The sequence below is a fragment of the Canis lupus genome, chromosome 8 (assembly GCF_003254725.2).
Source record: "Canis lupus dingo isolate Sandy chromosome 8, ASM325472v2, whole genome shotgun sequence".
Classification (NCBI taxonomy): domain Eukaryota; kingdom Metazoa; phylum Chordata; class Mammalia; order Carnivora; family Canidae; genus Canis; species Canis lupus.
This window is the reverse complement of record NC_064250.1, coordinates 33,361,130-33,380,254: the sequence shown is the minus strand read 5'-3', so window position 1 is coordinate 33,380,254 and position 19,125 is coordinate 33,361,130. Positions and strand designations below refer to the sequence as shown.

The 19,125-nt window shown below is 42.1% G+C and overlaps 1 protein-coding gene across 1 annotated transcript in view; it reads left to right on the top strand.

The window, feature by feature from the left end:
* Window positions 1-921: 921 nt before the first annotated feature.
* Window positions 922-19,125, top strand: part of SLC35F4 (solute carrier family 35 member F4) — a 232,345-nt gene continuing 214,141 nt past the window's right edge. Inside the window, exon 1 of the mRNA XM_025443500.3 lies at window positions 922-1,094. Coding sequence (XP_025299285.1) covers window positions 992-1,094 — 103 coding nt within the window. The 5' untranslated portion in view covers window positions 922-991. The remainder of the gene's footprint in view (window positions 1,095-19,125) is intronic.

Genomic DNA, 19,125 nt, shown 5'->3' with positions numbered 1-19,125 from the left:
CTTTCATCCGTCCAGATATTTACAGTTTGAAGGGCTTCCCCCCTGATGTTTTTTGGCAATAAAGGAGAAAATTATTTCTCCTAAAGGCATTTGAAATCGGCAAAATAAACATGCTGCGTGCAGCTGAGTCTCCCTCCCACGCCTTTGATGTTTACTCTGGGGGCTGCTGAGGGTCGGGACCGGACCGTCAGATTCGAGGGCCTCATCTTTTAAAGTCTTTGTGTCCACAATACCCGGATAATCACTTCTTGTACCACCTGCTGAGGCCTCTGGGGGGGGGGTGTCCCCCCCCCCCTTTTCATATCTTAAGAAAAGACTCCCTGTCGTCTAGGCAAGTTTTGAGAACTGATTAACTCCTAGGAACGCTAGCCTGTCTGCTGACCCCAGGTGGTGTCGACGCCAAGCGTGGACCAAGACCCCGCGGCGCCCCCAAGGTGTCCAATCTCCCCGAGCGACACTGTGCTCCTCTCGCATTAACACTTGGCTCCGCTTGGGTCTCAACCGTCTCCACCGCTCCTCCCTGAGCCCCCGCCACCATCTCACCTCGTTTCCTCCCAAGCCCCTGACCGAGCATCCCTTCTGGCAGGTGGGGCCGGGGGGATGTCTGGGCTTCGGGGAAGGGGCGCAGAAGGGTTAACGAGGAGAGTCTGCGGCCAGGTGGGGCGCCCACACCCGCCCCGGCTGCGGTGGGCGTCGGAGGTGAGGGGGCGCTGTTCGGGCAGCAGTGCGCCGGGCGGCGGGCGGGATTGCTGCCAGGCTGACGGAGAGGCCGGCCCGAGTGGGGGCCGCTCCGCCGCCGCCGCCGCCGCCGCCGCCGCCGCCGCCGCTGTGATGCGGAGCCGGTGCTGCGCCGGGCGGTGGAGTCAGAGCCCGGGCGCGGGAGCACGAGCTGCAACATCAGCACCGGCGGCGGCGGCGGCGGCGGCAGCACCTGCACCAGCTCCCGGGCCCCGCGCTGCGCTCGCCGCGGGGCCGCCGCCCGGCGCTCTCTATGGATGTCAAGGCGGCCCCCAACGGGGTGGCTACCATCGAGGACCGGATCCTGCGGATCACCGGCTACTATGGCTATTACCCGGGTTACTCCAGCCAGAAAAGTAAGACGCCGCGGGGTTGCCTCGCCCCAGGCGCCGGAGCGGGTGGGATGCGGGAGGGCGCGCGGTCCGGACACCTGCAGCCCCGCCGCTGCCGCTAACGCTACCCTCCCGGCCGCGGGGCCGCTGGGGCAAAAAGTGTGTCCGCTGTCCTCGGTGCTGAACCGCGCGAGCCGACGCGGTCCGGGCCGTTGGCGCCCAAGAGTTAGTTCACCGAGCCTCGGGGTCGGCAGCGCAGGGAGGGGGACCCGATGTGCGCTCCTGGCAGCCGTCGGCCGGCTCGCCTCCGGCTTCTGTACGACCCGAGGGGAGGCTGCCATGGCTGTTGCATGAGCCGAAAGTCCTCCGCAGGTGCTGCACTGCCCGCCCCGCGCCCCCCGGCCCCTGCTGGGTGCCGGGCTGCGGGCCGGGCGCGGGACGCGCAGGCTGGGTAGGCTCGGGGGTGGGGCCGGCGGGGCGGCCGAGCCGGACGTGGGTCCCGGCGCAGGCCGGCTCGGCTCGTTCACCCGGGCTGTCGAGACGATGCCAGGGCGGGAATTGCTCCTGCTAAAATGCCTTTGCGAGGTGCTCCAGCCGGGGCAGGCAGAGGACCAGCCCAGGTCTCCGAGCGCCGGCGCCGGGAGCCTGGGAGACCCGTGCAAACGCCTGGGGGTGGGGTGGGTGGGAGGGGGAGGCGCGCCAGGACCCCGCGCCAGGACCCCGCGCCCGCGCCCGCGCCCGCACCCGCGCCGCCCGCCGCACGTCGCGGCTGCCCGGGAGCCCAGCAGGCTCCTGCGTTCCGCACAGGCGTTCTGCGGGCCGAACCCGGTCGCGCGGCGCCGACGCTTGCACATTTCTGGAGCAGTTTTGGGGGGAGGGCGATGAGGTGCGCTCTACTCTGTCCCCCTCCCCCAACACACGAACCCACTGGCTATCTTTGCTGGAATTAGTTCAGCCAGGGACCGAGTGAAGCTCGTTTTTCTCCGAATTGGGGGACCAGTTGCGGCTTATTTCCCATGCAGGTGGGATTTCGCTTTTCCTCTACCAATGCATTTCTGTCGCAATAGATGGAGCTTAATTGATGTTTTTGCTGTTATTTTTAACAGGAAACCTTGCAAGATCCTAGATGCATTTCTGATTGGTATTTTCCTGTGACATTTTTTTGGTCTGATCAATGCTACAGCTTCTCTGAAGCAGACAAACCCGGACACCATAGATGAGAAAACACACCCCCCCTTGTAACTTTCTCCCCCACTATGTTCCATCTCTATTTAATAACAATCCAAGAGCTTTGTTCTCCTAGAGATATTTTCTCGTTTAATATTTCATTTGGTTTCAGGAAAGGCCTGTCTGATTTGGATGGTTTCTGTCTAGCTGTTTTTAGAAGCTTACATTATTCATTTTCCATACAAAAGTAATTATATAGTGTTAGAATTTTCTGGAAAGAAAATAACACACTGTGGAATGCAGTTTGAAGCTTTTGTACTATAGACTCAGAAACTTCTCCCCTCCCCCCCCTTGGCGAAGGGTTTCTTTTAACCCTAGAGACTGAAGTGGAAGCGCTAGTATACCATGTGGAGATTACTTGGATTTCACCTTTGAATATTTTAATTAGGAACAATGGGGTTTTGGTTACTTAGGGAATAGAGAAGCTGTCTGTGAAATTACAGGACTCAGAGTAGTTTATTATTGTAATTTTTATAACAATGGAACTTTGGTTAATAAAGAAGAAACCAAATGGAATCCTGGAAAAGTGACATTTTAGATAAAATCATGTTCATATTATCTTTTCGTACTGATTCAAATAACTGCTCATGTATCATTTGCAGTAGAATAATAGGCCAGAAAGAGGGAAGAGCATTGGCTGAGACAGTAAGTGAAGGTAAAAGGGATCTAGATACATTTGCCATAGTAATTTGTGATGGGCACTTACCTAACTTCAGGCCACAGAGCTCAGTGAGGACAGCATCTCACAAGGACAGAGAATTACATGATAGTCAAATAACTTTCAGAATGTTGGTGCTTTCAGAGGTAGAAAGAGATTGCCATTTTGCACAGTGAGAGACTAGGAGAGGAGAGAGCTGGAAGAGAGCCAGGCAGCCGAGCACCATGAAATAATCCTGCCCTTAATGCAGGCTTCAACTAGTAAACAAACACATTGAAGCAAACCAGTACAATATGGTCAATTGATTTAGCTGTTACCAGGAATGAGCAACAGCTTGGGGGAAGTCTGGAGGGATATATTTAGGAAAAGGCTATGGTGAGGAATATATGATATGTGAAGGCAAGGTCACTTTCCCGTTTTCTGACTGGTCATATATGAGGCCTTAAGGATGATCTCTGGATATCTATGCCATTTACCTTTTTAGAGGTAGGTGGGCACTCATCTCTGAGAAAATGCAACAGTGATCAGCCTCCTATTAATGCATGCTGCTGCCATCCTTGGCAATCCACAAGAAATTCTGTTAGGCTGATATAAGAAACAAATATGTGTGTATGTGTATACATACATACACATATAGATTATATAATTTATAGTACTTATGATATTATCAGGGTATGATATTATCAGGATGATAATCAAGGTACAGAAATGATTGAAGCATTTGTCTAGTCTTGAGTTACTTACAGCCCGGTAGGGGAAATAGATTCATCTGTTCAACAAGTGTTAATTGAGCACCTCCTATGTGCCAGGAATACATCCATGAACACAACAGACAAAAATGTTTTCCTTTTTAGAGCTGAAGTTTCAGTGAGTGGAGACGGACAATAATAATGAACAAAGAAATAAATCATGTGGTATATTTCAAGGTGATACGTGCTTTTAAAAATACCACAACATGGTAAAAAGAATGAAAAATTATGAGATGGGTAGGGATTGTGACAATTTTAAAGCATGGCAACTGGGTAGAAATTGTAGCAAGTTTTAAGTCAGGTGAGGCTGCACTGGGGAGATCAGAACTAGGCAAAGCCTTGAAGTATGTGAAAAAGTTAGACATGTGGACATCTGGAAGTTGCTCCAGGTAGAGGGAACAGCCAATGCAAGGCTCTGAGGTGGAATGTGCCTTGCTAGAGAAAAAGCATGGAGCTTTTCCATGGCTGGAGTGGAGTGAACAACTGGGAGAGTGATTGGAGGTGAGGTCACCCTGGGTTCAGGGCTCAGGTAAAGTAAGGTCTTATTGGTCATTTTAAGTCCTTCAGCTGAGGAGCCTTTGTGGGGTTTTGACAAAGGAGTAATGTGACTTGTCTTACCTATCAGTTTGACTGCTCTATTCAGGCAGGGGTGGAAGCAGAGAGATTAGTGTGTTATTGTAATAACTTTGGTGAGAGATGATGGTGCCTTGAACAAGAGTGGTAACAGTGCAGGTGGGAAGAGGTGGTCAGATTCTACAGATATTTGAAATTAGAGCCAAAGGGGGTTCCTGATGGATTGGATATAGCATCTACAGGACAGAGGAACAAAAAAATGATCTTATCTTTTCTGGTTTTACCAACTTTGAGTTGCCAGTAGCTGAAGTGTGGAAGACTTCGAGGTAGAGAAGGTTTAGGGGGTCAGGGGATAAGGATAATATTTTGGAAATGTTAAATGTAATGGGAGATGAAGTTTAGAGGAAATATTTGATTAGAGACATAAATTAGGGATTTTTCAGCACTTGGATGGTATTTGAAGCCTAAGACTGACAAAATCTCTAAGGAATGAATTTATGGAGAGAAGAAAAGAGGAATAAAGATTGAACCCTAGGGGCTCTCAGACATTAAGAGGCTGTGGAGAAGAAGAGAAACCACTAAGGGAGACCAAAAAGGAGCTCCCAGGGAGGTAGGAGGAAAACCAGGAGCATGTGATACCCCGGAAGCTGGTGAAGAGTTTTAAAGGGAAGAGATCAGCTGAGTCCTATGCTGCTGAAAAGTTAAGTAAAATGTAGACTGGTAACTGACCACTGACTTTGGCGATTGAAGGTCAATGGTGACCTTGACTAGAACCTTGACAAAAGCAGATAAGTAGAATAAAAGGACTAGAATGTGTATATGAGAGAATTAGAGAGAGGACTTGGAATTGTGAGTATAAGAGAATTCTTCAAAGATTTTTGTGCAAGGGGAGGAAATGGGGATAGTAGGATTAAGAAGTTTTATTTTTGATGGAAGAAATAACAGCATGTTTGCATGCTGTCATTTGCGAATGATTCAATAGAATAACCAACAATGTTGGAGAGATAAGATATGGAGCCTATTGCACAAGAGAAAGGACATTTCATGGATATAGGGCCGAGGAAGTGGGTGCAGGATCTGAAAGGTGGGTAACCAAGATGGTGGGGGGGGGGATCATTTGAGGTTCTCTTTGATTGCTTTAGTTTTCTCCAAAGAGGAAGCAAGGAATCAACTGACAGTGAGGATGCAGAAAGAGTGGTAGTTGTTGGAGGAGAGAGAAAGTGTGAATAATTAAGTAGGGAGAGTGAACAGCCTGGGGACGTGCAGTAAGGTTGTCTGGCTGCCACAGAGGGCCTGTTGTAAGCTTTTGGCCGCAAATTTAAAGTGAGAGCAGTCAGTAGGTTGTTGTAGTCCCTGATACAATGAAGACATGGAGCAAGTGAAGGGAAGGATTTAACCAGAATTGCATATTGTCCAATGGGTTTAATAAAATAATAGGGGCAAGAGGGTAGTGACTAGAAGCAGGGAAGGTATTACTGTAGTAATTGACCACAGCATTTGAAGCTGGTAAGTAGAGGAGAGGAAATCAAGAAAATGACAATGAGTAAAGAGGTGGTAGGATCAGTGGATTGCAGTCTCAGTGGGATCAAAGTGTAGTGGAAGTTAGCTGGAAGACAAGAGGTGATGGTCAGAGAGAGCGCTATATGTTGTGAGAAGTTATTTCCATTAAGTCAAGGCAAAGGATAAATTAGTTTATATTTTACTATATTGCATACCTGATATTTTTGGGGTAAGCCTTCTTTTTGTGTTTGCAGAAGGAGGCAATATGCTGATGTGTAGTGAATTAAACCCTAGTGTTTTGGAGATTGATTCTAGTCTTAAACCTGCCAGGAACTGACTCCCTGATCTTCCCTGTGCACATCAGCTTCGTTGTTTTTAAAAGCACAGAAGTTGCTGCCCCAGAACAGCCATGCAGTGGGTCAGCTTCAACAGCTTTCAAAAAAGTTCCAACTTCAACAGAACAACCTTACTTGGTAATCCCTACCATGTTTACTTTGCTTCTCTTGACAACACCTTCTATCTCAGAGGGTGACCAGTTGCCTCTCTTTGTTCTGTCTTTTGCACCTGTTGGCCTTTTGTTTTTCTATGCCCCGTTAGTCACCAGGTTCTGTGGTTGTTTACTGTTGGTAGCTGCAATAGTAAAATTTCTTCCCCTTGCTCTGATCCCAGTGTTGACCACCTTGTTCCCCAAAACAACTCTACCAAAGTCTGACTTTTCTGCCTTTCTTTTCTTTTTAAAAGATTTTATTTATTTATTCATGTGAGACACAGAGAGAGGGAGAGGCGAGACACAGGCAGAGGGAGAAGCAGGGCTCCATGCAGGGAGCCCAACATGGGACTCGATCCCGGGTCTCCAGGATCACACCCTGGGCCAAAGGCAGCGCTAAACCACTGAGCCACCTGGGCTGCCCCTCTTCTGGCTTTCTGACGTCTCTGACTGCTGCTATAGACTTAGCATGTCCCAAGGTTCCAGCTTCTGCTGTCTCTTCTCACCCAACTTTGCCTGAGCAAACTCACTCAATCCCATGGCTTCACCACCTCCTATGAGACTGTGTATCTGCATCCTTTTTTCCTGAACTGAGACCATTTCAAACTTCCTACTAGAATTCCTACCTGGATGTCCTCTAAGATGTCACGCATAAAACTAAATTCAGCAGTCCATCCTTAAAATATGCCTTTTCCTTCTTATTATGCCTTTTGGCTTCCAATATCTGCATCTAACCAATTGCCTGGAAACCTAGAATCATCCTTAAACCTTTACCCTTTTTTCTTACTTTATATTCAGTTAGGAGGTCCTGTCTATTCTTCCCCAAATAGGTGTTTTCTATCTCTACTGGCACTGCCTTAGTTCTATCCATCACATCTTTCCTCCAGCCTCAAACCCTTCTAATCCAGTATGCACACCTTAACAACATTTAATTTCCTAAAATGCAAAATCTGTTCATCTCACATCCCTGATCCAATGCCTGGAATAAATCTTCATTTTCTGTGTAATAAAGTCCAAACTCCTTAGCATGCCACAATCTGAGCCCAGCTTACATTGTTCTATTTTAGCACATATTTCCCCCACTAATTGCCAAAGTAATGTATGCTTAATGCAGAAAATCTGGAAGGCAGAGAAGCAAAGAGAGATTAAAACAAAACTACTCATAATTCCATCACCCAGAGGTGATTAGTATTAACATTTTGTTAACACTATCTTTTCAGTCGGTTTTTGTATCCATAAACACATGCAAATTATTTTTATTTCATACTGAATGTTTCTCTCATTGGTCTGTATATTTTTAGTAAATGTAGTGTACTCATGGTCTTCCATTTATTGCAACACCTTAATCTACTGAAGTCATTGGATTTTTGGCAAAGTTTGTTTTTTGTTTGTTTTTAAAGATGTTATTTGTTTATTTAACAGAGAGAGAGAGAGAGAGCACATGCAGGGGGGAGGGATAGGGGGAGAGGGAGAAGCAGACTTCTTGCTAAGCAGGGAGCTGGACTCTGGCTTGATCTCAAGACCTCAGGATCGTGACCTGAACCGAATGCAGACCCTCAACCGACTGAGTCACCGAGGTGCCCCTGTTTGTTTGCTTTTTAATTTCATAGCTCACGTGGCCTCCATAGAACTTGGTAAGTATCTCATCAAGGAGCTTGTTGTTTTGATAACATCATTTTCTCCATGCTCTTTCTGCTCCTCAGTGCCCTTTTACACTATGGCCAGACAGCTTCCTCTCTGTGTGTCTCCTTCATCACTCTTTGGAAAGTTCCTATTTATCTTTAAAGGCTAAGTTGAAACGTGCTGTCCTCTGTAAAGCTTCTTGATTGCTCCAGGCTGGGTTAATCCTCCCGCTGTGTTCCTATAATACTGTGTACTCACCTCTGCTCCTGCGTTTAGCACACTATTTTCAGCTGTTTACTTTACACAAGGCTCTCTCACCCACAGAGCTTGGGGAGGGCAGGGACTTACCTTTATTTATTTATTTTCCTCTTAGGCAAAGTGTCTAGTACATTCTGGGTGCTCAATAAAGTTTATTGTACTAGTGAATGAATGATTATAGTTTCCTTTGAAGAAATTGGCGAGTTAATTGTTTTCACACAGAAAAAGAAAGAGTACACGATGGTAGCAATTGGAGGGAAAGAAAAAATATACCAGCTATGAATAGATGTGCCTATTCAGAGAATGAGAATACACCAAATGGTATTTTGTGATCCCTTTACCTTTGTGGTTGTAACTTCTGCATTTTCATCCTTCTTACTTCATCACATTTTCTGTGCTTAAATGGGGGCAAAGGCTTTTTTTTTTCTTTTTAATACAGAGTAGTACAAGTTACTAGAATTAGAGATACAATGTGGTCCTTCCCCCACTCCCCTTTGAAATGATTGCTATTGGTTTTCATGGTATAATACATAATACTTAAGCACTTTAACTGGAGTAATGTTAAAAATTGTAAAGTTACTCCACTCTAATGAAGTAGGTTATAAAATTGTCTCTTCCTAGTGAAATGAATGCAATAAATATTTCTCCTAGTTTGTATTTTGTTTTACCCTAATAAGCTTGGTTTGTAAACAGTTATAAATAATTACCATTGATATGTGGTATTGAGAAGTCTTTGTAATATAGTTTTTAACTGTAATGTATAAGGGCTATGTTGATACTGAATATTATTGTGTGTGTTATTAATGTTGGATAATGTCATTTCTACAATGCTTCTTTTGGTGTGTATTTTTCATTTAAAATATAAATTTACATGTAAATTGGGTATTTGTATTATAAAATACCATTACTACTACTACTACTACTACTAGCTAATACGTGGTTTAACATTATAAAGTAAATCGCAGATTTACTTCCTTGAGAAAGCCTATCTAAGGCCTGTTTGAGGCCATGAGGCCATGAGGCCTAATGCAAAGACATAACGATCCTGTTCTACTACTTTTTATAAGGCCTTTCAAACTTGCACAAGTATAACGGGGCACCTGGGTGGCTCAGTAGATTGAACATCTAACCCTTGATTTTGGCTTAGGTCATGATCTCAGGGTCTTGGTATCAGGCTTCGCAGTGGGGAATTTGTTTGAAAATTCTCTCCTGTTCCTCCCCCTGCTCTCTCTCTGTCTCTTTCTCTAATAAATAAATAAATATTTAAAAAGAAAACTTGCATAAGTAACTTAACTCTTCTGATCAACAATTTTGTTTCTGTAAAATGGGAATAATAGTTTTTTCGTAGGTCATTGGGAGGATTATGTAAGATAATGTATAAGAATGTCTGGCACAATGCCCTGTTCAATATATGAAAGCTGTTAATGATTATGGAGGAAACCAGTAGAATTGGTTTCATCATCAGAGAGGCTTGCTCCCTTTTTCCTGGAAAATAAGTGACTTACCACTTTTCCCCCTCCCATATGCAGAATTGAATTTTGAATTGTTATTGAAAGTTGTGTCATAGCCTGTTAAAGATCATTTACAAATTATCCAACTTCACAATGGTTTTTATTTTTGGATGTTGCCTTCCATTCCTTATCCACTTGTGGCTTGTCTGGTGCTATAATTGAAAGGGGCAGTATGTAACACTTACCTGGATTGCCCCTAAGGATAGTTTAAAATGGGCTGGAGGCCATTTGTGATGAGGTTATTCCCAGTGGGTTGATCTAAAAGAGAGGAGACAAATCTAGGGCCTATGAGTGACAGGATGGCTCTGCATGTCTGGAGATACAAAATGCAGACCTCAAAGTAGAAGGGAGTGCAGAGGGATGCCAGGGATGTGGGAGTATAGTGAAGAGAGAGTGGGGGAGGGGAAGTATGAAATCCCATTTGAAGATGGTTAGCATGCAATGGGGGCAAGTAGGGTTAGACTGGACAGGGAGGGCAAATAGGTGAAGAGGAAGTGAAGGTGGAATATTAATTTGGAGCCAGTGGGTTGGAAGTTACAATGTTTCTTTAATATGCTGAGTCTTAAAGGGACAGTTCCTTTTTATACAGCAGTAAATGTAACAGTATTTTATGTTCTACTTTAAAAAATACATCATTGTGTTATAAACACATTATATATTTCTACATAATCTTTGGAGTTAATTTTTTAAGTCATAAAGTGTTTAATTATTTACAGATCCAGAAGAATATAGAGAAAACAGAAAATAATCTTGTCACTGTAACTACTGTTATTTTGGCTAATTTCCTTCTTCCTAATGCATATGGGGCCTCACTTCTTGACAAATATAAACTATAGTGTAGTCATAATTCTGATATATACACAATTTTGTGCCCTGCTTCTCTTCCGCTTAATATTTTAGGATAAGCATTTTTAATTTTGTTGCACTTCTCTGTTTTGAGAGGCTGGAATTAGATTCTCCTTGCAGAGATCTTGCCTTAAAATTTTTGTGCAAGCTGGTTCTCAGTTATTTGAGACTAAATAAAATGGAGAGATCTGAAGTGTTCATGAGGGCTTGTCTTCTAGTTACAAGATTCCATTTGAACAGGCTTAAGTAAAAACGAGTGATTGAAGGGATAACTGGTCATGTTCCATGGATTTTAGGGGCAAGGATAGGGTGGTATAAGCTAGCATCAGGTCCTGGAGTGTGATAGGGAAAACAGGAAGCCCTCTTTCTCTGCTTTTCATCTCTTTTTTCTGGCACATGTTCTCCATTCTTGTCTCTTCCTGCAGCCTGGCTTTCTCAATTTCCTTGTCCAAATGGTTGAAAATAGCCTCTGCCAGCAGTTCCAGTGTTTACGTGTCCTCTATTCAAGAGAGCAGACAGATTGAGCAAGAATCTCTTACTTCTAAATTCAGATTCCCGGAGAAAGGGACTCTTTGGCCCAATTTGTGTCAAGTGCACACTCTTGATTCTATTGACTGTGGTGGTTTGGGGCAGGGTCAAGTTACCCAATCATGTTGCCAGAAACTCTCTCCTGTAACCCTTTTGACTGCAGGGGAAGATATTGTTTCCAGAGAAGAGGGGCAATTGGCTGGACAGTCCACTTAATAGCTATTTGGTTCACAGAGCTTTGCATAAAAAAGCTTTTTGTATCAAATCATAGACTTCTGTCAAGATCCAGTCTTTTCTTTCTTCTGATTCTGATCTCTTTTTAGAGTATATCTCAATAATATTTAGTGAGGTTAAAGATACTATATTTCTACAAACTAAGGAGATCCAAGTGTCTGTTGAGAGTATAAGTCCCTAGGGCCTTCTGTTTAAAAGAACCCAACTAGTACTGCAGACTAATTACTAAGTTTTATTGAAGTGCTACCACTTACATCAAGTTTGGAAGATATATTTCATTTTTTTAGGTCAGATAGGCCAACATACCAGTTACTTCTATAGTAATTGAGGATGACATTTAACATTGTATATTTTAAACAGGCATTGAAAATTACATTTTTCTGCAGTCCAGGATTTTCTATATTTAGTCCTGGGCTAATGCCAAGATGGTACTAGTGAGGTGTCAATAATGATTTTGTGGTCTTAAAACCAGACATACTAAGAATTCTTCATCTCTCATGAAAGCTAGGATTCCCAAGGGGGTAAGAGCTGCAGACTTTAGCTGCTGATACCTTGATAAGCTCCAAGACATTGGACTTTGGTGTCTTTCTTGTGTTTTTGTTCATACCTATGCTTAATCATAGTCATTCTGGAGGAAAGGTCCAGATTGAGTGATTTGGGAGCCCTTTTGGGACTCCATCTTCCTTGCAAGTCTTATGGTGGCAGGTTCTAAAGAAGCAATATATACAATCTAGGATGACATGATTATTTACCAGGGATTTTTTTTAGAACAAATATAGTTAGAAGCTGAGAACTTTTTCTTTCTCATTATTTTTTATCATTATTTTTTCCTTATTATTTTTTTAATGTGGGCACTTGAGCAGGAGCTTCTTGTCATACTCCTAGTTTACAACCATCATGATCTTTTGAAAGCAGCAATTGGATCATTCTTCTGGTTAAAGTCTTTAGTGGCTTTCCATATCTCTTTGGAAAACTATAAAAACTTAAACCCAGACTATAAGGAAGATGTTACAGAGTCCAGTTCTTCAGATGGTAACACTCTTCCATGATGTGATTATGCTTTAGGCATAAAGGTGTGTGTTCCTAGCCCTTTCTTTCCTCCTGGCTGGCAAACATGCTCTTCCTTACTCCTCATGCTGCTGACTGGCTCCTAGCCATCCCTCATGTCTCATATTAAGTGCCACTGCTTCAGAGAGGCCTTTCTAACTTTGCACCTCTCTCCTCTGTACTTTTCCTTTACAGTGCTTACTACAAACTGCAGTTACAATTTATGTTGATTGCTGTGACTGTTTAATGGTCTTCTTGCCCACTACTCTCTTAGCTCCCTAAGGAAAGGGATGGATCCATTTTGTTCAGCACCATGTGCCCAGCATACAAAATGGTGCCTCTGCACTCCATAAATATTTGTTTAATATGTGATCAAGCCTTGTTAAAGATTTCAAGCAGAGTTTCTGCAAAACATCATCTCTTTGAAATATTTTTCAATTTACAGAAAAGTGGTTAAGATAATACAAAGAATTCCTGTATGTCCCTCACCCACTTTCCCCATTGTTATCATTTCATATGACCAGTGTAAATTTGTCAAAACTAAGAAACCAGTGTTGATACATTACTGTTAGTTAAACTCAGGCTTTATTTGGATTTCACCAGTTTTTGCATTAAGGTTCTCTTTCTGGTCCAGGATCTAGCCTGGCCCATTGCATTCAGTTGCCATGTTTCTTAAGTAGGCTTCTAATGCATCAGACTTGGAAAGATAATTTCAGTTTTATAGGAATTTCCTCATCAACTTCTCAGGACTTGGGTCAGATCACATTTGAAAACTTAACTACTAGTTTACAAGGTGATAATGGATTAAAATCATGTTAGAAATTACCATGACTTGACATGGTAATTACGTACTATCTTGAAGGACTACTTCATAGCGTAGAGCGGTAGTCATTAGTGTTTCTATCCTTTAACATTCTGGGGGGCACAGAAATCTTTGAAAATCTAGATAAAGCTATAAATTACCCCCTTCTCCCAAAGTACACATATATGCCAAATGTTTTCATGCAGCTTATTTTATTACCCTGGAAATTTATTACTTCACAGGAATGGGCTATAAAGATGATAATTCTAATGAGTTGTGTCTGTTTTTCTATTTTATAGAATGTGTACAAAATTTAATGGCAATGTCTGGAAAAATTGAAATAGTCCAAATTTGTTAACTAAAATAGGGATGAGGTTCAATTTTATTCAAAAGTGAATTTTAGTGAGAAAGCTCTTGTCATCTGGATTGAATAAGAAGTGGAAATTTTGGAGTGGTTTTAGGCATGGGAATCATCATTTCATTTGCACTCAAGTCAGTGAGGTCATCTTTGAGGTGAGATCTGCATCATCCATGCTGTCTTTGACAGCAAAGAAAGGATGACTAATTTGTGTTTCGATTTTAAGGTTGTCTAAGCATAATTAGCTTTCAAATATATCCTGCAGTGTATCTAGATACTCCAAGACTGTTTATCTGCACTGAACTTTTATGACACAGTGTCACTCTGGATCCTTTACTTTCCCGAGGAGCTGTGTTTCCAGAAGAACTTGTGGTTTTCAGCTGCATTATAATAGTGACTTTAAAGCTTTCAATGACACAGTCTGTCATGTTTATATCTATAAAGTAAGCAAAGTGAAAAATGAACTTCTCCTTCCTGAAGTGACTATTCCAAGGATGGGCTTCCCTTTTCTCTCAGAGGTGACACAAATGCCTTCCCAAATGTCACTCAAAGATTTCAAGTCATGGTTTCTGGAAAGACATTAGCTTCCAGGTAGTCAAGAAGATTTCTACATTCTCTTTACTGGTTTTGATGCAATTGACTTTTAAGCACTAGACAAAGTTTTCTGTGGCATCATTGACAATATTTTGGATGCTACTGCATGCTGATGTGTAAGGCAGCAAGTTATACTGATATGCAAACTTCTTTTATCACCAAAGCAGCACAACCTACTTTTTTCCCCAGGTACAGTTTGTTTGACATGACAAACTTTCATGTTTCCCAAAAAGCTAACAGGCTAGGCATTCTCCTTAGATGATATTCATATACATACAGCAGAAAATTGAGTGGGAAGCATTGTGAGACAAAACAGTTATTTGCTAAAGGGAAATAGCATAGCTGCTGGCATCTTCAATGTTTGCAGCAAAATTGTGGCAATAAACAGCTTGAGGAGAAGACTTTATTTATTTGATAAAGGCACCACTTCCATTTTATCCCCTGCTTCAGACCACAAACCAGTTTATCCTTTTCCAAGGCACACTGGTTCCCAAGGTCTCCCCAGGATGAATTTGGCTAAAAGAAAACTCAACTGATACTGGCTTAAGCAATAAGGAAATTTATCCCCTTGCAGGAAGCTGGGGGGGGCGGGGAGGGGGGAGGGGGCGTGGCTGACTTAATGGCTTATGCTATAATGAAGTACCCAGACTCTAGTGTTTTTCATCTCTTGTGTGTTGTACTTTGCAGGACATTTTCTTGACTTTATTTTAAAACTCTTTTATTAACTTTTTCTTACTTAAAGTTTCATTTAAAGTTGTAATAGCTTTCTTTTGTTTTCCTAATATTTCTTTTAAACATACAGCATCTTGTTCTTGTTTATAGATATGTAAAGTTCTCTAGTTATAAGCTCCTCTTATTCCTTGAGGATATTACTAATATGTTTTGTTTTGTTTTCTTCTCTTGAATGGGCTGCTTTTTCCAGGATGCTTTTTTAACAGTTTTTATGATTGTTAGCATATACTTGGAATTCTGTGATTTTTGTTTACCTGCTTATATTCTAGAATGGAGGGCTCCAAAACTATTTGGAATCTGTGGGAATGGTTAAGGAGGTCAAGAACCATGGAGGGTCTTATAGCACTTGCAAGCTAAGAAGTCAGCCTGTTGCAGTTTCATTGATGCTAGCAGAAGACATAAGGCTCCTGGGTCAGAGACAAAGGACTATTTATTACTTACAGTCCAGCATGGAGTGTGAGCTTCATACTCACCATGATTCCCTTTGCTCCCTAAGTTCCACAGGGAGAAGATGGAGCACAGCAAGGTAGATCCTCATTATTATAGTCGGTTTGTGTCACAGTTGAGGACTCCTCAGCCTAGGAAATCCCAATGATTTATAATGGCCTGTAAACAAACCTTTCCAACCTTTGCTTCAGAGCGAGATGCTTGCAAACAAACCTGCCTCTTTTCTAGAGGGAGACATTATCTGTATCTTCCAAACTCTTCACGATACAGGGACTTGAAAAGGTAGTCCAGAACGAAAAGCTGTCAGGTTCTGCACAAGATCTTCAGAAATGAAAGACCTATGGAGACTTGTCTCCCAACTGGAGCTTGTCTTTTATGATTTTATTTCAAATAGCTGTGCTGTTTCCTTGGGAACATTCAAAATCATTTTCTTAAGATATGTTCCTTTGAATCATAGAAGGCTTTTTTTTTTAAGTTTTAAATTTTTTTTTAAATTTATGATAGTCACAGAGAGAGAGAGAGAGAGAGAGAGAGAGAGGCAGAGACACATAGGCAGAGGGAGAAGCAGGCTCCATGCACCGGGAGCCCGATGTGGGATTCGATCCCGGGTCTCCAGGATCGCGCCCTGGGCCAAAGGCAGGTGCTAAACTGCTGCACCACCCAGGGATCCCCATAGAAGGCTTTTCTAATCTCTTGGTTGGCTGCTAACATTTTGGGAATCAAGTAGGAAAGAAGTTCGGACATCTCTGTGAGTGGTGTGCATACATTCACTTAATTCCCCCATGATTTTGGTATGGTACTCCATCTTCAGCCGTGCTTGGTGTTCCTGTAGACTCCTGTTTGGGCCTTTCCAGAGAGTAAAGCCTGGCATTTGGTAGGGTTAAGGGAGGCAGAATCAAACACTGTACGGAGTGAGCCATGGGGATTAAGAAGCCTGATGGCTTCTTAAACAGACTTAACGAAGGCTGCTGATTTTAGCCTCACTAGCATCACTTTTATATGTTGTGAATCGACTAATATCTACTTTCCTCTGCCCTCAGTTTAGGTTTTAGTTTTCTCAGGCCGGAAAAGTCATTTACTACTGGCTAGCTCCTTAATTGTCATTATTATCTTTGCTCTTGATTCTGTAGATTTATGCCTTTAAGAAATTCACATATTGTCATTTTAGTGGAATTTCCTGAATGAACAGATGTGTTTATTCAACCTGCCATCTTTACCAGGAAGTATCATTGTCCTTTCTATTTCTATTTTTGAAATCTTCCAACTTAAACTAGATCTACTGTAAACCAAGATAAATGTCATATTCATAGTAATGGAGTGCATTATCGTGATTTCCTCCCAGCGGGAAGCTATTTTAGATGTCATAACATGGGGTCAAACAACATTGTGCATGATCTGTTTCTTGATCTGAATATTGGTTTCACAAATGTGTTTACCTTATGAAAATATCATCAAGCAGTGCACTTCAGGTCTGTGTAATTTGCTGTGTGGCTGTTACATTGCAATAAAAAGTTTTCATTAAAAATTATATATAACATAATTGTATATCATAGCATTTCGGTCTGTTTTACCCTTATTTTAATTAATGTTGAATAATAACTTTAAACTATCTTCCAAATTTTCAAAGTAACATAAATAAAATAAATAAATAATTACTTTTGTGGGTTCCTTTTTCATTAACCCCCAAGTATGTCCCCTGATCCCTTACCAGTATGAGGAAAGTGGTTCTCAAATACTTTGCTGCATATTAGAAACAACTGGGAGTTCTAAAGACTATCCCAATGCCAAGGCTGCATTACATTCCAATTAAAGCAGATTATCTGGGATTGAGACTCAAGCATCAGTACCTTTTAACACTCCCCTGAGTCCACTGAACAGCCAAGGCTGTGAACTTAGGTGTAGAACACCACTTCTCAAACTGCTTGCGGTAAAGAACCAGTTTGTATTTTTAAAATTCCAACTCATTATAGATGAAAACTCTTGCAAAATCAGTACAAGTGAACTAATAGAAAAAAATCATCATGCTGAACTATAATAGCAGTGTCAATTTGCTATAAAATTTTCTCAATGTTTACTCTCAATTTCCATATTTATCTGGTAGCAGTTCATGGCCAGTACCAGTCTGCAGAGCACACATGGGGTAGCACTGATTCCTCAGACCCCGGAATATTCTTTCTCTTTCCTAGCACTCAATCTCTTTCCTAGATTGAGTATCCATATCGTGCCCTCTCAGTCATTTTGGAGACTGAAGAGGATTTGGATTGAGGCCTATAGTATGTGCTCCCACTCATTCTCTACAGCCCTCCTGATACATTGCATCTACTCTAATACATCTCTGGCTCTGAAAGCATGGAGTAAAAACCATTGTGAAGAACTCATGGCTTCATTTGAGGTTTTTTCAAATATTATTTTCCTTCAGGTACATAAATTCAAGGAAAACTCTTGGCTACTAAAACCTTAACACGTGATCTCATGTATGTTTGCAGTGGATCTAACCTATAAGTTGTATGGACAAGTGAATTTTAGGGAAAAACCCACTTAAAGACTCTCAGGAGCTTTGTTCTCAGTGACTTTGCACCTTACGCTAGAATGCAGAGAAAACTCTTCTGTTACTGGGGCTGGAATCTTCAAAGGACAAGTGGGGTTTCACTTGGAGGCCTGTGGGGGCTGCCTAGTGTTTGTAGGACCCAATGAGAGGAAGTGGGCTGCTGTAATTTGCTACCCCTAGATACTTGGTTCAGTAGTCTGGGAGTATGGAAAATTTACTCATGTGGAAGGGAGCCCATTAGATTTATGAAGCATGGGATGGAGAGTGAGGTTTGGAATCTGTGGGACACTCATCTTGGGGAGGAGTTCAGAATGAATCACATGAATCTTTTTATGGTGACATCTAATCCCCTTCCCTTTGGGAGATTATTTTGATGGTGATACAGTTGAATTCAACTTGAATTCAAGTTGAAGCAGATTTTCTGATTAACATGCTCTAAGACATCTCTATTTTTTTTTCCCATCTAAATACTGCTCACCTGTTTCAGAGAAGATGACACACTTATGCTTATTAGACAACCAAAGGCCACACCAGATGTTGTTAATTGCACTCTAAGTCCCTTGTGTGGCTTTTAATAAAGCTGTCTTCAATGGCCTTATTATTCATCTTGACTTGTGTTACATTCTCATTATATTTGCTGGGAGTGTAGAATTTCACGGTGGCTCTCCTATGTGTAACTTAAGTCTGACTCTCAGAAAGGAAGCAGAAAGGAGGAAGAGGATATGCTTGACTCTGGACTTGGGTATCCTTCCCAACTCAAGTTTGGTTACTTGATAAGGGAAGGAAAATGGAGGCAAGGTGTCTAACTTACTTGTTTATAGATTCTATCTTCTTTAAAGTTTTACACATGTAAAGCTTGTGCATGTAAAACATCCAGCACACCTAGCATCTGACCCATGAAAGCTTATTAGGAACAAAAAGCAGGAATGAGAATCTCAGCATATGCTATAACATAAGAAGTTGGTTATAGTGTGATTTTTAATAGAAAATTGTACCCAAATATGTACTATGTACAGCCATGGTGAATTGTACTGGATGTAAGGCTGGACTTTGTGCAGAGTAATATTTGAAGATGGAGTAAAGATGAAGTGTTTCTGAGATTTAAATTGAGCACTTTGAAAGAAATAGCAAGGGCTTTAACTTCTAGCACAACAAAGGATTGAGACTATGAATTCTGAATAGTACTACTACGATTATCTGACAGTTGTGTAGCATTTTAACACCTTACGTGCCAATAAAATATAGGATTTCATGAAAACTCATAGCCTTTCTGTGAGGGGGGTGTTATTATCACTATGCTACAGATGAGGAAGTTGAGGTCAGAGAGGTTACC